The 16,482-nt window shown below is 58.3% G+C and overlaps 2 protein-coding genes across 2 annotated transcripts; both read right to left on the bottom strand.

The window, feature by feature from the left end:
* Window positions 1–248: 248 nt before the first annotated feature.
* On the bottom strand, window positions 249–6,742 carry NSFL1C (NSFL1 cofactor). The gene is made up of 9 exons (XM_051632749.1): window positions 6,619–6,742; window positions 5,764–5,861; window positions 4,794–4,868; window positions 3,923–4,088; window positions 3,513–3,605; window positions 2,800–2,909; window positions 2,230–2,367; window positions 1,657–1,821; window positions 249–623 (listed from the first exon to the last, which is right to left on the bottom strand). The coding sequence occupies exons 1-9, from the start codon at window positions 6,718–6,720 to the stop codon at window positions 461–463; spliced, it is 1,110 nt and encodes a 369-aa protein (XP_051488709.1). The 5' UTR covers window positions 6,721–6,742; the 3' UTR covers window positions 249–460.
* A 444-nt stretch (window positions 6,743–7,186) lies between these two features.
* LOC127390783 (tyrosine-protein phosphatase non-receptor type substrate 1-like) lies at window positions 7,187–9,596 on the bottom strand. Its single transcript, XM_051632746.1, has 5 exons — window positions 9,204–9,596; window positions 8,501–8,854; window positions 7,963–8,277; window positions 7,496–7,846; window positions 7,187–7,409 (listed from the first exon to the last, which is right to left on the bottom strand). The coding sequence occupies exons 1-5, from the start codon at window positions 9,280–9,282 to the stop codon at window positions 7,306–7,308; spliced, it is 1,203 nt and encodes a 400-aa protein (XP_051488706.1). The 5' UTR covers window positions 9,283–9,596; the 3' UTR covers window positions 7,187–7,305.
* Between the last annotated feature and the right edge of the window lie 6,886 nt (window positions 9,597–16,482).

Raw genomic sequence — 16,482 nt, 5'->3', positions numbered from 1 at the left:
CATTCTTCTATATTTATATTTAATGTGTGAAAATCAAGGGAGTACTTTGCAGTGGTCCCTGGAGGAGAAGGAAGAGTATAAAGATTGTGAGGAGCACTCTGTTGGCGCAGATGGAATCTGCTCCCTGGGAGCTCCCTTCCCCTGACCCTCCTCTCCTCTGAAGAGCACAGTAACACAACCCACAGTGGCAGCTGAACTCCTGTGGGAGAACTGGTGGCACAACGGGCTGCAGCTCCTTTCAAAACTGATTTGTTTCATTTATTTATTTTAAAGTCCACTGATCATCACAAAAAAAAAAAACAAAGAAAACCAGCCCCCCCCCAAAAAAAAAAAAAACAAAACAACAAACCCAGGGGAAATGCAACTAAGGAGAAAAAAAAGTCCAACCAAGACCTAAGACCCCAGAGCTACGAGTGGATGTGAGCCTGTGCTGCCCGGCATGTGGCCAGAGCTGGGTCCTTCATGTCAACCGCTGCACGATGACTGCATTGAGCAGGTTGGCTTCTTTCAGGGTCTGGTTCTCATCAGTCAGCTCTTTATTGGGGAAGGTGGTCATCAGGACAAAGCTGGTGGCAGCCATCACTGGCCGGGCATCTACTATGAAGAGTCGGATGTCGCGGATCCTGTCCCAGGGGATCAAACACACAAGGGTGAGCCTGTTACTGAGCGGCCTGTCAAAGCCTGTGGCTACAGCCCAAACTGACCCTTTCCAGAGCACACACCCCTGCAGTTGCTGCACTTGCTTTTCAGATAAGAGAGGCCACAGGCAGACAGTTCTGGTGTAACCCACTCCTCCCTTAGGCCCCTGTTTAGTGAAACAGCACAAGCTGCTTCACAGGCTCAACACTTTCAGCCAGATGTTCTTTCACGCTGCCCAGCTGGAGCATCTCTGCTGGCAGGTGGCTACTTGGAATGGAAGGTCCTGAACCCCTCAAGATGACAGTAACAAATTGCTTGACACGGCTCTGAGTGACTGAGCTCACCACACACAGATAACCCAGATGATCCCAAATCGCCAGAGCAGCTACAAAAGCAACTGAATTTGTTTCTTGCACCCAATCATCAAAGGTTTTCCTAACTTTTAGCATCATGTTTGATTTTCTTATGGAGAAAATGTTTTATATTCTTATGGAGCAAATGTTTATACTCTTATGGAGCATAAACTAATGGCCATGCTGAGATCAAGCAGGTGAGAAGGACTTCAGGAGGGAAGTCTAATGAAGCAGCAGGTCATATAAGTCAGCTTTGCTCATCCAGGGGAGCTGAACTGCTCTAAGCGTATCTCCTTGGTGCTCCAGCCAGCCCAGGAGAAAAGTCTGAACTGAGTGTCAGAATCCCTGACCCAAGTTTCTAATTATCTGACAGTTTCTAAAGCCCTCAGAAGAGATTTGTTCTGCTGGTAACACCAAAGCTCCCAGGTGCAGCATCACTGGCTATAACCCATCACTATTTGGAAAGCAAATCCTGTCCTTCTGAAAGTTAATGGCTGCCCTCAAACTCCGTAATAATTGCATTCCTCTTCACCCATACAGGAGGATCCCCAGAGCTCCCTTCAGCAGCCCAGCCAGGACTTTAACACCTGCTCTGCCTGTGCATAGTCTGCAGCATCAGTCAGGCCTCCCAGCCAGTGACCTGTGTTTCCTGCAGCCCCTGTACCTGTGGTTGTGGTTGAACTTCTGGACCAGCCTTCCCCCGTCGGCCAGCCGGATCTGGATGTTGGTGACAGGCTCCGACTCATCGATAGCGATGGCAGAACTGGCCTTGGCTTCGTTCTCTGCCTGCTGGGCTGGAGAGCTGGTGCCCATCACCTGGGGGGCAGTGCTGAGAGCAGGGAGACACGAGGGGAGCAGTCACAAACCAAAGGAGTGGCCTGGCCACAGGGCGCAGGCATTGAGCGTGTCACCTGCTGAGCCCCATTGCCGGGGCTTCTCCTCAAGGAACGCTCCAGGGAGCATTTAGGAGTCAGCAGGGACTTCTCCAGAACTTCACCTCTACCATCTCCCTTTGGAGTACCACACCCCCAGGAACAGGGGCGACGTAGCTTGGAAACACTGCTTCTCTGGGACATACCAGAGTGGTTCCAAACTAGGGACCCACCTCCTGAGGAACACCCCCCATCCTTCAGTGCCTTTTCTTCAGAAAGATCAATCCAAAGGTTCAACCCAGCAGAACTCCCAAGTGTCTCTCTCACATCACACACACAGCAAACCAGCACTGCTGTCTTCTCACCTGCCCAGCTTCTGTCCTTCTCCAGTAAAAGCTTTGAAGACACTTTTAGGTTTCACATACTCCTCGTCCCGGTGATCCTCCATATCCAGGTTCACCTGCCCGCCCCGCGCCAACCTGCGCAGCTCTGCTGGGACCTCCCTGCAAAGACAGGCTCCTAAGGCAGCTGAAGAAGCAAGTCAGGAAAAAGACACAGAAAAAGTGCCAGCCCCAAACCTCTGGAATATCAGGAATCACAGTAAGCCTTTGCCTAATTAACAGGGCAGACACAGGCCTCCCTGCTGCCTGGCCCACATTAAAGGCTGCTTTTCCCTGCACTGACATGATGCATCTCAAATTCTTGGCCCAAATATAAATGTTTGTTCAGTTCAAACTCTCAAGGCCCCACACAAACCAAAGCCACTTCCCATGTATCTGAAGTAAATGTTGGACTCTGCCCTCCCATAGTTTACACACTAAGCATTTAGCTCAGAAAAAGCTCAGGTGAAATGTGCCATTGATTCAGCATCCTGGATTCCACACATGCTTGTGGTTCAGAAACCAGCTCTTCTTTTCTCCCCTCTTGCTACATACCCCCTGCGGATATCCTCAAGGAACTGGGCATTGGATGGGTCCTGGTAGCTCCTCAGTTCTCCACTGTCCAGACTGAATCCACTCTTCCAGAGCTTCAGCACAACATGCACCTGCAGATGCCCCAGACAACAATCTCTGAAGCATCTCAGTAAGAACAGTAACAGGACACACAGTGAGAAGTTCCTGACTGGCAGAGAAGATTTCAAGGTGCAGGAAATATTCCAGCCAGGTTCCTCTGGGCTGAAGGAAAAACCCAAAACACTGCCTTCCTAAAAGGTGTCATCACAGACCCCTTTCTGATAAATATAATTGAAGAGCCAAGCATGTACCAGGCCAGGAGCCTAAACCCAGCTCCCCCCACGGCCCAGATGTGAGTTTGCTCACAAACCAAACACAAGAGAATCTCGATTGATGCTGTGAGCTCCACATCTCCCCCGTGGGTACAGAAGAGTTCACCACCCAACGTTCTCTGCCCACTATTTTTCACAATCTGCACTTCTAAGGAACACTCTGATTATTAATTAGAATTTCTGCTTAGCCAAGACACAAATATTTACTATTTCCTGATCAGAAACCCCACGAGAAGCAGGACTGGCCATTCTTTTATCCTCCTGAATTCCTATCCAGCTTTACAAGTCTCTGGGCTCACCAGCTGTGTAGCTACAGCAGAGAAATCCCTGGGGTGCCACCGGGGGCACAGAACAGATACTCACATCCTGGGCTGAGTTCTGTCTCCTCTCTCCAGCCACATAAGCAGACTCCTCCTCCGGAGTAGCCCCGAGGCGATACCCTCCCCCTGCGAAGGGCTGCAAAAGAGGCCAAGAGCTTGGAGAGGGACACAAACCCAGGACAGTTTCTTCCCTCTCCCCAGCACCGTTATGGACAAGCAAGGGGGGACTCTGTGGCAGCAGCAACACTACTGTCCTGCAGGACAGCAACCAGCTTGAACAAGTTAATAAAGAAAGCAGAAAAAAGCAGCTTTTCCTGCCACTGTGACACATGGACTGGAGCTGCACCAAGAGGTGAGTCCAGACTCAACTGGCCTGGTCATTCCAGGACATCACAGCATCAAAGAGCTATCAGGGTGGGAGAACAGAAGGAAGAAGAATTCCTCACTCCTCACTTTAGGCTTGCTCGTCTCGCCTCCGCTCTTGGCCGTCCGGTCCACGGCCACCGCGCCGTGCTCCTTGGCTCCTTTGAACAGATCCTCCACCAGCTCGTTGGGACTCTTCTTCCTTGGAGGACCAACAATCTGCTGCCCACTCCTCTCCGAGCCACCAGCATAGAACCTGGCAGAGAGCACAGGGCACCTGGGTCAGACTAAGGAGAGCACACGACAAAGCCTGGGTCAGACTGGGGAGGGGACATGGGACCCGGGTCAGACTGGGCTGCTGCCTCTCCAGGAGACGTGGGTGACAGGACCCAGTGGTTTCATCTCAGGATTCAGTTAATTTTTGTACAGCCTGGATCTACAGATATTAGCGACTACCAGTGAGTCTCCTGCTGCAGCCACTGAGAAGCTCCTGAACTGCAGAGATTTTGGTTTTATGTCAGTTACTGTAAAACTGCCCACTGATCAATAGCAATGAAGTGATTAACAACTCTCTCAGAGCAGAGAGAAGCAGTCCAGCCTGACCAGGCTGTTTCAGATGGTCCTACCAGCTGTGTTACCAACCTCAACAAGACCAGCAAGTTCACTGACCTGTCAGATGGAAGATGGGTCTAACTGGGGTTCTGAGGGAGGCCACACATTCATGCCCCACCAAAGCTCACACACACAGGGCAGATCTGACCTGGGAGCAGTGGATGCAGGGACAGGGAAGTGCAGTTAAGCACTTCTGGAAGACTGGGTTTATTGGCTTCCAGCTGGCTTGTGACACACACAGAGCAAGCCCACATCCACTTCAATCTGCTTTTTAAAACGCCCTGTGCCCACGTGGAAGCCACCCCAAAAGGGCAGGGATACACACACAGGTTGTAGGTCTGGAACTTACCGCTGTCCCTCCTCCTCTTCATCATCCTCCTCCTGTGCATGAACGAGGTCTCTGAAGGATGTTACTCTGTGGTCACTGGAGGAGGCAAGAGGGCAGCAGGTCATCCTCCTGATACCTCCCAGCCACACCAGGAACAGCCCCTGAGCACAGCTGGGCTGGCCCTGTTGGGCTCCAAGGCCCTGATTCATTCCTCTCTGAGCTGAGAGGTCAGCAGCACCTGCAGAACAGGGAGCAGGAGCCCTGGAGGGGCTCGGGCAGCAGCTGCAGCCACTACTGAGTCCTCCACCATCTCCCTGCTCCTGGGCTGGCTTTTGTTGCCTCTTTCAAAAAGCTGCCACTTCCCAACCTGCACAAGCCCAGGTTTCTCCTCCAGGACAGTGCAGCCCTCATGTCCTCCCCCTCTGGTTTCTTGCTGAGGCTGCAGCTGTGACCCAAACCAAAACGGATCTTCTGCAACATGGACTTTTTTCAGCACAGCCTGAACTGGGAGCATTTTCCCTTCAAAACAGTCAGAAACTCCTTCTCTTTAAAACTGAACAGTATTTCCCTACTGCACAGGGCCTGGGTAAGGTGAAATTAACTTATTTTTGTAAAATGCTCCACTTGATCAGATATCACACAAAGTTAGAAAATACTTTCTAGTGGACAAACAACCCACTCAAAGAAACGTGTCACCAGCTGATGGTCCTTCCAACCTCAAGGGACAAATCGAGTTTCTCCTGAGCAATGAGGCAAGTTGTCCTAACTGATCTCTGGATTAGTTGGGCAACATCTGTGCTTGTGATGTGTAAACACTGAGGTTTTCACCATTTCTAGGGAGCCACACGAGGCGAGGCAGAGCTATTTCTCCTGAAAATTAACACACATCAGTGCTTCAGCTGGAGCTTGTGTTCCCACATCAACAGTTCTCACTGACAGGTTTACAAGCTGCTGGTGACCAGACAGGCCTGAGCTGCAGCTCCCTCCTCACCTGGCTGCAGTGCCTCTGGAGACAGAGCTGGGTGTTGGCTGGGGCAGAGTCAGGATGTCCTCGTCACCCCCGTCCTCGTAGAAGCTGGCAAGTGCAATCTGGAAAGGAAAGCCCATCAGGATGAGACCAAACATTCCCACACAATGGAAAACCACACCCAAACAACACTGAAGCGTCTGTCACGTTGGACTTCTAGAGCACATCGACACGAAAAAAAATTCCACAGAATTTCCCCCTTTGGAGGCCCTGGCAAAGGGGAGGCTTTGCCAGCTCCCACCGTGCTGGCAGGACACCGGCCAGGACACTGAACCCAGAACGACCTCCCCAGAACAACCCCCCCCACCGGAGGCCCTTGTCCTGCGAGATTTCCGCAGGGGTTGTGTTAAAATGACTCTTCTGAAACAGCTGCTTTTGCCACACCCCGAAGGAGCCTCCGAGGTAACGAGACACGGGCAGGCCGCGGGGGGGGCGGGAGAGGGCCGCGGGCTGGCCGATCATGCCGGGGGTGCTGGGACTGCTGCTGACAGCAGCAGCACCCGCGCCCTCGCGAGCGTTCAAGGCAAACCTGCCTACCCCGGCCCGGTGCGGACCCGCCCGCTCCTCGCCCCGTGCTAGAAATCAGCCCGACGAGACAGTCGGGACGGGCTCCGGCCCCGCCAGCCCCGGCGCCGCCGCCCCGCGCAGCCCGGCGAACGGCCCGAGGACTCGGGAGCGGCCGCCGGGCGAGGCCGGAGCTGCAGCGGCCCGAGCTGCCGGCCCCGCGCTGCTCCAGCCCCGGCACCGCGGCGGCCGCCGGGCCCCCCCGCCACCCCCCGGCGGCGAGAAGGGCGGAGGAGCGCGGGGCGCCGGGGCTACCTGGAGGTCCCAGCCGGCCGACTCCAGGAAGAATCGCGCCCGCTCCTCCTCGACGCCCGTCACGGCCACGAACTCCCTCAGCGCCTCCTCCCTGTCCGCCATCTTGCCGCGGTGCAGCGCCCAAACCCCGCCGGGCGCCCGCGGCACCGCGCCCCGCCCGGGGTGCAGCGCCACACGCTGCCGGCCGGAAACAACGCGGAGCGGCACCCCCGGCCTGGCCTGTGCACAGCGACGCCTGGCGGCGCGGGGGAGGAACGCGCCGAGCCCCGCGGCGGGGGGCGGGCCCCGCGTGTGCGGAGCCCCGGGTGTGCGGAGCCTCGGGTGTGCGGAGCCCCGGGTGTGCGGAGCCTCGGGTGTGCGGAGCCCCGCGTGTGCGGAGCCCCGGGTGTGCGGAGCCTCGGGTGTGCGGAGCCCCGGGTGTGCGGAGCCTCGGGTGTGCGGAGCCAGCCCCAGGTGCGCAGGGCCGGCCCCAGGATGCTCCCTCCCGCCCATGCCCGGGTGCCGGTGGGTGTTGGGGCTGCAGGCAGGGCCGGGCAGCCGGAACAGACGGGGCGGAGCAGCCCAGCGCTCTCTCTGCATCCCGGCCCCTTTATTTCTATGTCCACGCGACAAAACTGGCAGCCACGACCCAAGGAACTGGGGACGGACACGGAGCCGGGCGGGGCAGCGCTCCCGGCATTTCCCTCCTCACGCCCTCGCGCGCTTGAAGAGGAAGATTAGAAGGGCACCGAGGAGCACCTTCTCCAGCAGGAGGCCAAGCCACAGGCCGGGGCTGGACAGGAGGTTCACACCTGCGGTGGCAAAAGAGGATGTGAGCAGCCGGGTCCCAAAGACAGGCAGCCCGCAAGGCCGCGGGGACCCAGCAGCTCTCACCCACCGTTTTCCCCCTGGGACAGGCCGTTTAGTTCTCCCTGGGCTGGGGCAGTGATCTGCAGGGTGGCCATCCTGCTGACGGGCTCCTGGCCATCGTGCACCACTCGGCAGGTGAACACCGACCCGTTCTTCTCCTCCATGGCTTGCACCTTCACCAGGCTCTGCAGCTCAAACAGCCCCTGGCGTGTCTCTGTCACTTGCGGGGTGTTCTCCACCTTCATCTCCGTCCCATTCTCCAGCCAGGTGACGGCCACCTCCCGTGGGTAAAACCCCCTCACGTGGCACGAGAAGTTCACGGTCTTGTTCAACTCCACGGGGCTCCGTGGGTCAGTGACCACTTGGATTCCAGGAGAAACTGGGAAGAGAGGCAGTGCCTGGAGCCTGGTGTCCCCTGCTGCCTGCAGGGGCCCTGCCCCACACCCCCAGCCCCACGGGAGCTGGGCACCCCACGGCTGCCCCCCCAGCCCTCACCTCGCAGGGCTTTGCTGAGCTGGTACGTCTCCCTCAGCGGGGCCTCCAGCGTGCGGTGCTGCACCTCACAGACCAGCTGCGAGCGGACGTCGTCCTTCTGCAGCGTCACTGTCACCGTGCTGGACACGTTGTAGGAGGATGTTGTCTGCCCAGGGGTGACCTGGGGCTGCTGAGCAGAGATCGGGGCCTTGTCCTTGAGCCATTTCACGCCAATGTCTTTGGGGAAGAACCCTCCAGCCATGCAGGTGACAGACACCGATTGCCCCGGCCCCGCTCTGTGCCTGGGCCCGGACACGACCGGGCGGGTGGGTTCGGCTGTGGGGAGAAGTGTGGGGCTGTCAGACCAGGCTCTGCCACCCCTGCCCGGCCCTGGGGCTGCAGGGAGCGGGGTCTCCTTTGGGGATAGGGATGTGCTTGGGGATGACCCATGCGACCCTCACCTGGGGCCAGCACCTGAGCCCCCCAGGCTGGGACGGGCCAGGGGCTGCACCCGGCTGGGCTGGTTCCCACTGGCAGCGGCTCTGGGAGCCCCACTCACCAAGTATGGACACCTCGGTGCCGTTTCCCCGCCGGAACACCTCATCCATAGTGCGTGTTTTGCGGAACTTGACGCAGTAATAGGTGCCTGCATCCTTGGGGTGAACATCCCTGATGTGGATGCTGAAATCCGTGTTGGACTCAGGTTCTGCCCTTGTCAGGTGGGGTGGGGGGGGGCTATTCTGGTCATAAATGGTCTCGTTCTTGTCGCCCCAGCCCTTCAGCCACTTCATGAGACCAGCGGGACCCGTTCCCGCCGTGGTGCAGGTCAGGGTGATGGTCTCCCCTGCTTTTGCCGACACCTTGTCCTGGGGTTGTTGCAGCTGGAAGGTGGGACTCCTCTGGGCACCCACAGCTGGACACAGTGACAGGGGGATTAGGGGCTGATGAGGGGTCCCGGAACCAGGGCACAGCACAGGGCATCACCAGACCCCAAGCCCAGCACAGGGGACAGAGAAACATCCCCATCCCTCCCCTCCAGCCAGTGCAGCTGACACTGCTGGACACTGCAGGATGAGGAGGACCCAGGGCCACCAACATGTGGTAGAGTAAACCAAACTCTTTGGCTGGAGCTAAAAGCAAGCTGGAAGGAGGGCAGTGAGAGCCGGGCTCCACAGCACAGGGAGGGCTGGCCCTGCCAGCCCATGGGGCAGCATGCCATGGGGGAGGCAAAGGCGCTGGGGCTGTGAGTGGCCCCCACTCACCCAGGGATCTCCAGAGCAGAAGCAGCATCAGACTGGCAAGAGGCAGTGCCTGTGTCACCAGAGCCATGATAATTCCCATGTCTTGCTTCCCAATGCCTTGGTGTGGCTCAGCTCAGCTCAGCTCAGCAGGTGCTGGGCTCTCTCTTGGCCAAGGGGAAGGAAGAGGTTCACCAGTTCAGCCCAGTTCCTCCACGGCCCCTTTGCACAAATCCCATCTGCTTCCTGCACCCTTCTCACCATATTAAGTGACAAGGCTGATCCTTGTCAGCAATGTCAGTCCTGCTCCTCCCACAGATGTGTGCCAGAGCCACCGGCACTGGGTGGCTAGAGAATGGGTCCCAATCCAGTTTGCTCCTCCAGGCACGGCCAGGCCAAGGCACCCCAGGGTGTCAGGTGGACACCCAGCCCTTGCCAGCAGGATCAGAGCACAGTCTGGCATCTTTGAGGGGCCCATGGGGCAGAGAATTGTAAAATAATTTATTCGTTTTGTTTGGAAAAGACCTTTAAGATCATCCAGTCCAACCATTAACCCAGCACTGCCAAGGCCACCACTAACTCATGTCCCTCGGCACCACATCTACATGGCTTTGAAATCCTTCCAGGGGCGGTGACTCCACCCCTGCCCTGGGCAGGGAGCTGCCCCCGAGCCCCCGCAGCCGAGGCGGGGGGCAGCGCCGCTCCCCTGCCCGTGCCCAGCGCAGCCTCTCGCCGTCGGGGCGGACCCGGAGGCTCTTGGCCCTCGGCCGATGCCCTCGAGAGTGAAGCCCGGCGGAGCTCCCCTGGCCAGGCACGAAAAGCGTTAACGGGCCAGGCACCAAAAGCGTTAACAGCCCGCGCCCGCTCGCCTCCATTTCCTGTTCAGCTTCTCCTTTTCCTTCTCCCGGAGCCCAAAATTTGTGTAGTCCCGATGGCTTGGCGAGCAGCTGCGGCGGCTCAGCTCCTGCTCGGGCAGCTCAGCTTCGTCTCGCTGCGGCTCTCGGGTGAGTCCGGAGCGGGGCGGAGGGGGGGCAGCCCCCCGCTAGTACCCCCGCCAGCTCCCCCGCTCCCCTGCCCGGTTGCTGCCCGGGGGGGCGGCGGGGAGAGGCCCGGCCGCCGCAGCAGATCGGTATCGCGAGCTGGAGGGCAAAGTTAAACATCGGACGTGGCGGGGGGGGGAGGCTTTCCTCCAACGACTACCTTTTTTGGGGGTGCGCGGGGCAGCCGGGAGCAAGGCGGGAGGGATGCGCAGCGCCAAGCCCCGGGGAGTGAGCACCGAGTCCCGGGCGTGCAAAGCCCCGAGCCCCGGGATGCAGAGCCCCGAGCCCCGATGTGTGCCGAGCCCTAGGGGTGCAAGGCCCGGCCCCGAGGGGTCCAACCCCTGCTGATCCGGTGCTGAAGGTAGTAGGGGGCTTTGGGCGGGGGGGGGTCTGGGGGCTGTGCTGGCCCCGGGGTTGCACGTCCCTGCTCTGAGCCTCTCCTGGCTGGCAGGGCACAGCCCCGGGCTGTGGACCCCCATTCCTGGCAGACTTCCAGTAACCCTGGCTCCTGTTGAGCAGAGCTGGGATGTTAATGTTTTAACAGCAATCAGGAGTTTTTCCTGCCAGGAATTCCCCTTGGCTGGCTCTGTACCTCTCTGGACTCCCAAACACCAACAGTGCCTCCAGATAATGACATGACATGGGACACAAGTTTGTCCCTTGTTCAATTTTAACCTCGGTTCCGCGGCTCCCAGTGCCTGTGGTTTGTCTCTGCCATTTCCAGGGATATTTCTCAGCTGAGCTGCTGCAAACTCTGAGCGAGCTGAGGCCTGTGCAGCTCAGGAGGGGTGGAGTGAGCCCTCACCTGGCTCTGTGGCTCAGCCCCAAACCCTCCTGTCACTGTGTCCAGGTGTGGGTGCCCAGACGAGTCCCGCCTTCCAGCTGTGGCAACCCCAGGACAAGGTGTCGGTGGTAGTGGGTGGCACGCTCACCCTGACCTGCACCACGTCTGGAGTGGGTCCCGCTGGTCCCACGAAGTGGCTGAAGGGCTGGGGCAGCGAGAATGAGACTATTTATGACCAGAATAGCCCCCCCCCACCCCGTGTGACAAGGATAGAGCCTTGGTCCAACACGGATTTCAGCATCCACATTGGGAACGTTCACCTTGAGGACGCCGGCACCTATTACTGCATCAAGTTCCGCAAAGTGCTGGGCCGTGGGGATGAGGTGTTCCAACAGGGAAAGGGCACCGAGGTGTCCCTGCATGGTGAGCACAGCCCAGTGGGATGCTGCTCCACAGGACCCCATCCCACGGCCCCCACCCTGCCCGCAGTGGGGTCCCCTGCCCCACGCCCACCGCCCTCACCCTGCTCTGCCTTCTATCTCCGCAGACGTAGCCCTGGTTCCCAGCACGGTGGCTGTAGTTGTGGTGCTCTGCCTCCTCCTCCTCCTCAGCCTCTTCATCGCCTTTTACATGTACAGGAGGAAGCACCAAGGTCAGGCAGAGAACCAGAGCCTGGACAGGTCAGCAGCCACGGGCAGCTTCTTACCCATCCCTCTGCGGTGCTGTGCAGGGACCCCCAGCACCCCTAGGTTTGTACCCACCACCTCATCCTTCTACACCCAGAGATGAGGAAACTGCCTTCTCCAACTACCTTATCCTGGTTTCTTTTCCTTCTGGAGCAGTAATTTTCCCCAGAAAATCTCCTTTGCCCACAGAGTCATCACTGTGCTGTGCGGCTTCACTCTCCTTTTCAAAGGAGCACATGGGGGGGAGCACCCAGCACTGGGGAGTTCCTGCAGACCCTCCCCACAGTGTCTGAGTCTGGTCTAGATACACAGACAGCACCTCATCACTCTCTTTTGCCTCCAGAGTGGGCATCATGTGTGGCCGTGTGCTTCAGATCCCAGCTAAAATTCGGGAGGGAAATTGAGGAAAGCAGTGCTGGGTGGGGAGGGGACCTGGCTTCCTCTAGCTCTAATGGCCACCCTTCCTCCCCCGGCAGCAAAGTCCTGGATGCAGAGACCTCACAACTGCCCAGCCAGGTAAGAGAGAGACATGAATACAGGGAAGAGCACCTGGCACTGATATCCCAAGGTTCCAGGGCCTGGGAGGGCACTGGGTGAGCAGCAGCATCCACCGTTTGTGTGCTCTCCTGCAGCAAAGCAGCAAGGAGGCCCAGGAGATCCACTACGCTGAGCTGCAGCCCCTGCCCAAGGCCCCGCAGCGCAGCAAGAGACCCGTCAGAGCCTGCCCCGAGTACACCAGTGTCCGGGTGGCTGCCAAGTGACACGTGGCACCGCAGCCCGCCAGGCTGAAGAGCCCGTTTCAGGGGAGGAAGCAGGGACATTTCTTCAGGGCACAATAAAGAAGAAGTGGATCTGTTTGTGTGGCACAGCCCGGTGCAAGCTCAGCACGCCGTGCTCGGAGCTGGCCCAGCTCCCCTAATCCGTTCCTGTGTGGCAGCGGTGCCAGGTGAGGCTCAGGGCCAGACCCTCTGCTGGGGCTCAGCAGCAGCTCTTCTGGGACCCAGTAACCATCTCGAGCACAGGATCAGGCCATGGGGCTGAGCACCTCTGCCTTATGGAAGCCATGGGGTGCCGATGGCTCCAGGAGGACTCCAAGCACACCTGTCTCCATCAGCACAAGCCACCACCTGCTCTTTCCTGGCTCAGCAGGTCCGTGATCTGTGTTCTCAAGGCCATTCTCATTAAAGCCAGCAAACAGCTGTCCAGCCCTGCTGTGTTCAGAGCCAGAGCAATAGTGCTGGTCCTGTGGGTCCTGCGAGACATGTGGTCCCTGCAGGCCTGTCCTAGATCACCCTGTCCCAGCTTGCCCTTCTGTGCACATCTGCTCTGTGCACATCTTCTACTCCATGCACATCTGCTCCACACGTATCTGGTGCTCCATGCACATCTGCTCCATACGCGTCTCACGCCCCATGCACTTCTGCTCCATGCACATCCCCTGCTCCATGCACATTTTTCCATGTACATTTTTCCATGCACATCTTTTCCATGCACATCTGCTCTGTACACTTCTCCTGCTCCATGCCCATGTGCTCAGTGCCCTCCCCCGAGGGCCGGTGACCGAGGATGGAGATGGTGGTGGTGGCAGGAGCCCACCAGGCTCCCCTGCAGCATTGCCTGCACCCCGGTGTGACAAGCACACACGCACCCCCCGTGGCAGGTGCTCCCCACCCCCCGTGTGCCACCACGTGCAAACAGCCCAGCACGTGCAGGGCTGAGGGCAAAACATGCTTTTTAGGGAGAGGAACCCGCAGTTTCAGCCGTCGCTCCCGTCTGTAACCTTGAAAGCTGCTGCAGTCACTGGGTTCCAACTTTATCAACTCTTTACTGTGAAATCAAAAAAGAGAAGTGAAATAAGGTGGGGGGAAACAGCAGCGTGTGTGCCCCCAGGGGAGCCTTCGGCTGCTGTCAGAGATCCCCGCGGGGAGAAACTGATGATGGGGGGAGAGAATCTGCTACTGACGCTCATTTGCATGGCTGCGTGAGCATCCCCTGACTTTGGGGGGGGGAGCAGGTTTGGGTCGTTCCTTTCTCAGGGCCATCTCGGGGGCTGTTTGCCAGGGCTGGGCTCTATCACCACCACCCCCAGTCCTCCGCACCAGCCCCAGCAGCAGTGAGGGGCCCTGGCGTGGGGGTGCTGGGGCAAAGACACCCCCCCCCAACCCGCAGCGCTGGGTCCCGGGAGGAGCCACAGCCACCCTGGGCTGCTCCAAGCAGGACACAGGGTTGCGCAGCCTCTGCGCAGGGAGGGCGCTGAAGCTCGTGGAAAGCTCATGTCAGGATTGTGAGCTGGAGTATGTAAAGTATGTGGGTGAGACCGAAACCGGGGATAGACCTCGCAGACAAGGGGAAATGAAATTCACGGGGATTTAGGGTTTTTTAAGCACGGAGCTGAGTCAGGAGCAGGGGGGAAATCCAGTTCGATAAGAGCATATGCAAAGCGTGAGAGCAGAGCAGCGCGGAGTGCTCGGCACCTAGGAAAGGGCCCAGGTCTGCAGCTTACTGCCCGGGGCAGGGATTTGGTGGTTATTATAGGAAAATCCTTTAAGCCACCAGTCCCAGGGTGTGCCGGCAGTGAAAGCACAAAGAAGCGCCCGAGCACGGACACAAGGTAGGAGCGTGCCAGGGAGCACCTTGTTGGGGCGGGGGGGGGGCAATGCCTCATTTCGGGGGCAGCGCTGGGCTCTGCTGAGCTCGGGGATTTACTGCCGGTCCGTGGTGGTTTCCTGGTGCTGCCGGTGTCCTGCCCTGCTGGGTGCCGGAGCAGGAAAGGCAGGTGCTTGTGCTGGGCTGGGAGCTGCAACGGCTGGGGTGGGCATGGGCTGGGACCCAGCAGGGTCCTGCCCACAGCCAGAGATGAGCAAAGGAAGTGGGGGCTGGATGGGAGGTGGGGAGAAGCTCCGTGTCCCAACTGGGGTTTGGGTTGTGTCCCAGTGCTGGACCCCGTGCCCAGACACCCCGGGATGAGGGGTGCAGTGGGGTGGGTGAGGTCATGGTGGTGTGTCCTGGCAAAGAGGCCAGAAGCTCCTGGTGGAGGGTGGGGGGCTTTAGAATCACGGAGTCATGGAATCGTTTTGGTTGGAAAAGACCTTTAAGTCCAAGTGTTTAACCCAGCACTACCAAGTCTACCAGAAAAGTTTGGCTGGGCTTCTCCTCCTTGTGGTGTGAGCCTGGTGCTGGGACCTTGTGGGATGGCAAAGCTGTGCCATGCCATGCTGTGCCAGGCTGGGCAGCCAGTGTGGGACAGGCTGAGCTGAGAACCAAGGAGAGGCACAAGCTCTCAATGGAAAACTCCAGCAGTTGGTCTGGAGAGTGTGCCTGACAGAGGATGGGGGTGGTGAGCAATGGTTGAATTAATGCCAAGGAAGAGCATGGTCTCAGCTGGCACATGGGCCTGGCTGAACTGGGGGAGATGTGGGCATCTCCCTGGTGTCCTGAGGAACAAGAGGGGGCTGGCAGCACTTGTGGGAGAGTGAGACAAAGCTGAGCTTGTATGGGAGCCAGGGCTGAGCAAGAAGAAAAGGGGAGAGATGGGGATAAACTCCTCATGCTCTGCCCTGGGATGATCCTGCAGAGCTGCACACCCCCCAGAGATGGCAGAGCCTCTTGCAGGGGTGGTGCCCAGGGACCATTGTGACTCCTGGGAGCCAGCATGGCTCCAGCTTGTTTCCTCCAGTGGCTGACAGGGCAGCATCACCAGCCAAGGCCCTGATTAGTGGCTGTCTTTGTCCAAGATCCTCTTGCACTTCTGCTCTGTCCCCATTCCTGTTCCCTTCCTGTCCTTGCCACTGTGAGACTGCGATGACATCCCCAGGGATGAGTATCTGATGGCACAGGGACTCTGCAGGGCCCCCATGATGCCACAGGCACCTGGTGCTGCCACTGGAGAACCCCTGATACCTTCTGGACCCCCTGATGCCATGGGCACCCCACGATGCCATGAATACCAGGTGATGCCATGGAGATGCTGTGCTGGGACACAGGGAGCAGCACAAGGAGATGGAGGGGACTGGAAAGGGCAAGAAGGTCTCAGAGACACTTTGTCCCCAGTAAATGCCACATGGGCTTCACCTGTGCCTGACTGCCCTGGGCTGTGCTCCTACAGGGAGAGGCAACAGCCCTGGGATGCTTTGATTCCAAACCTGCCCTCCCTCCTCTTCTCAGCTCCCCCTTTCTCAGGCTTTTCCTTGGAAAGCAAGGAAGGAGCTGAAGTAAAACGGTGAGATGCTTTACGTTGCTCCTGATTTATTCCCTGTCTTACTTATTGAATCTTATTCCCTGTTTTCATGGTTATTGTGGATTTTTATTAAAGGGGATAAACAAGTCTGAGGATTTGGGGTTGTCATAGGAACTGGTTTGGTGATGCAGCCTCATCCTGCCCCTGGGCTCCTGATGTGCTGAGGACTCTCACCAGCACAGCAGAGATTTCTCCAGCCCCAGTGAAAGCCACATCCCAGGACAGGCACCCCCCGGGACACCCTGCGGGACACCCAAGTGTTCAGGGGAGAGATTGGCTCCTGGGCACTGCCCCATGGCTGCAAGGAGGTGAAATGGGACCGAGGGCTTTAAGCTGAGGAGAGGTGGAGGAGTGGGAAAGATTCTGGTTGTCTCTGTGGATTCTCTGGTGTCTAATAGGAGGTTGTGCTACTGCAGCTATTGCTACTGAGAACCTCTTCGCCCACCCTGGTCTGATTTTCATTAAATTCCTGGAGCTGAGTGGGCTGTGGGACAGATTGGGAGCTGCTCTCCAGCCATTCCCCATCTCTATAGAGGTAGAGGGGGGAGGCAGTGAC

The sequence above is a fragment of the Apus apus genome, chromosome 15 (assembly GCF_020740795.1).
Source record: "Apus apus isolate bApuApu2 chromosome 15, bApuApu2.pri.cur, whole genome shotgun sequence".
NCBI classification, from domain to species: domain Eukaryota; kingdom Metazoa; phylum Chordata; class Aves; order Apodiformes; family Apodidae; genus Apus; species Apus apus.
Note: the sequence above shows the minus strand (reverse complement) of the source record. Positions and strands in the feature narration are given on the sequence as shown.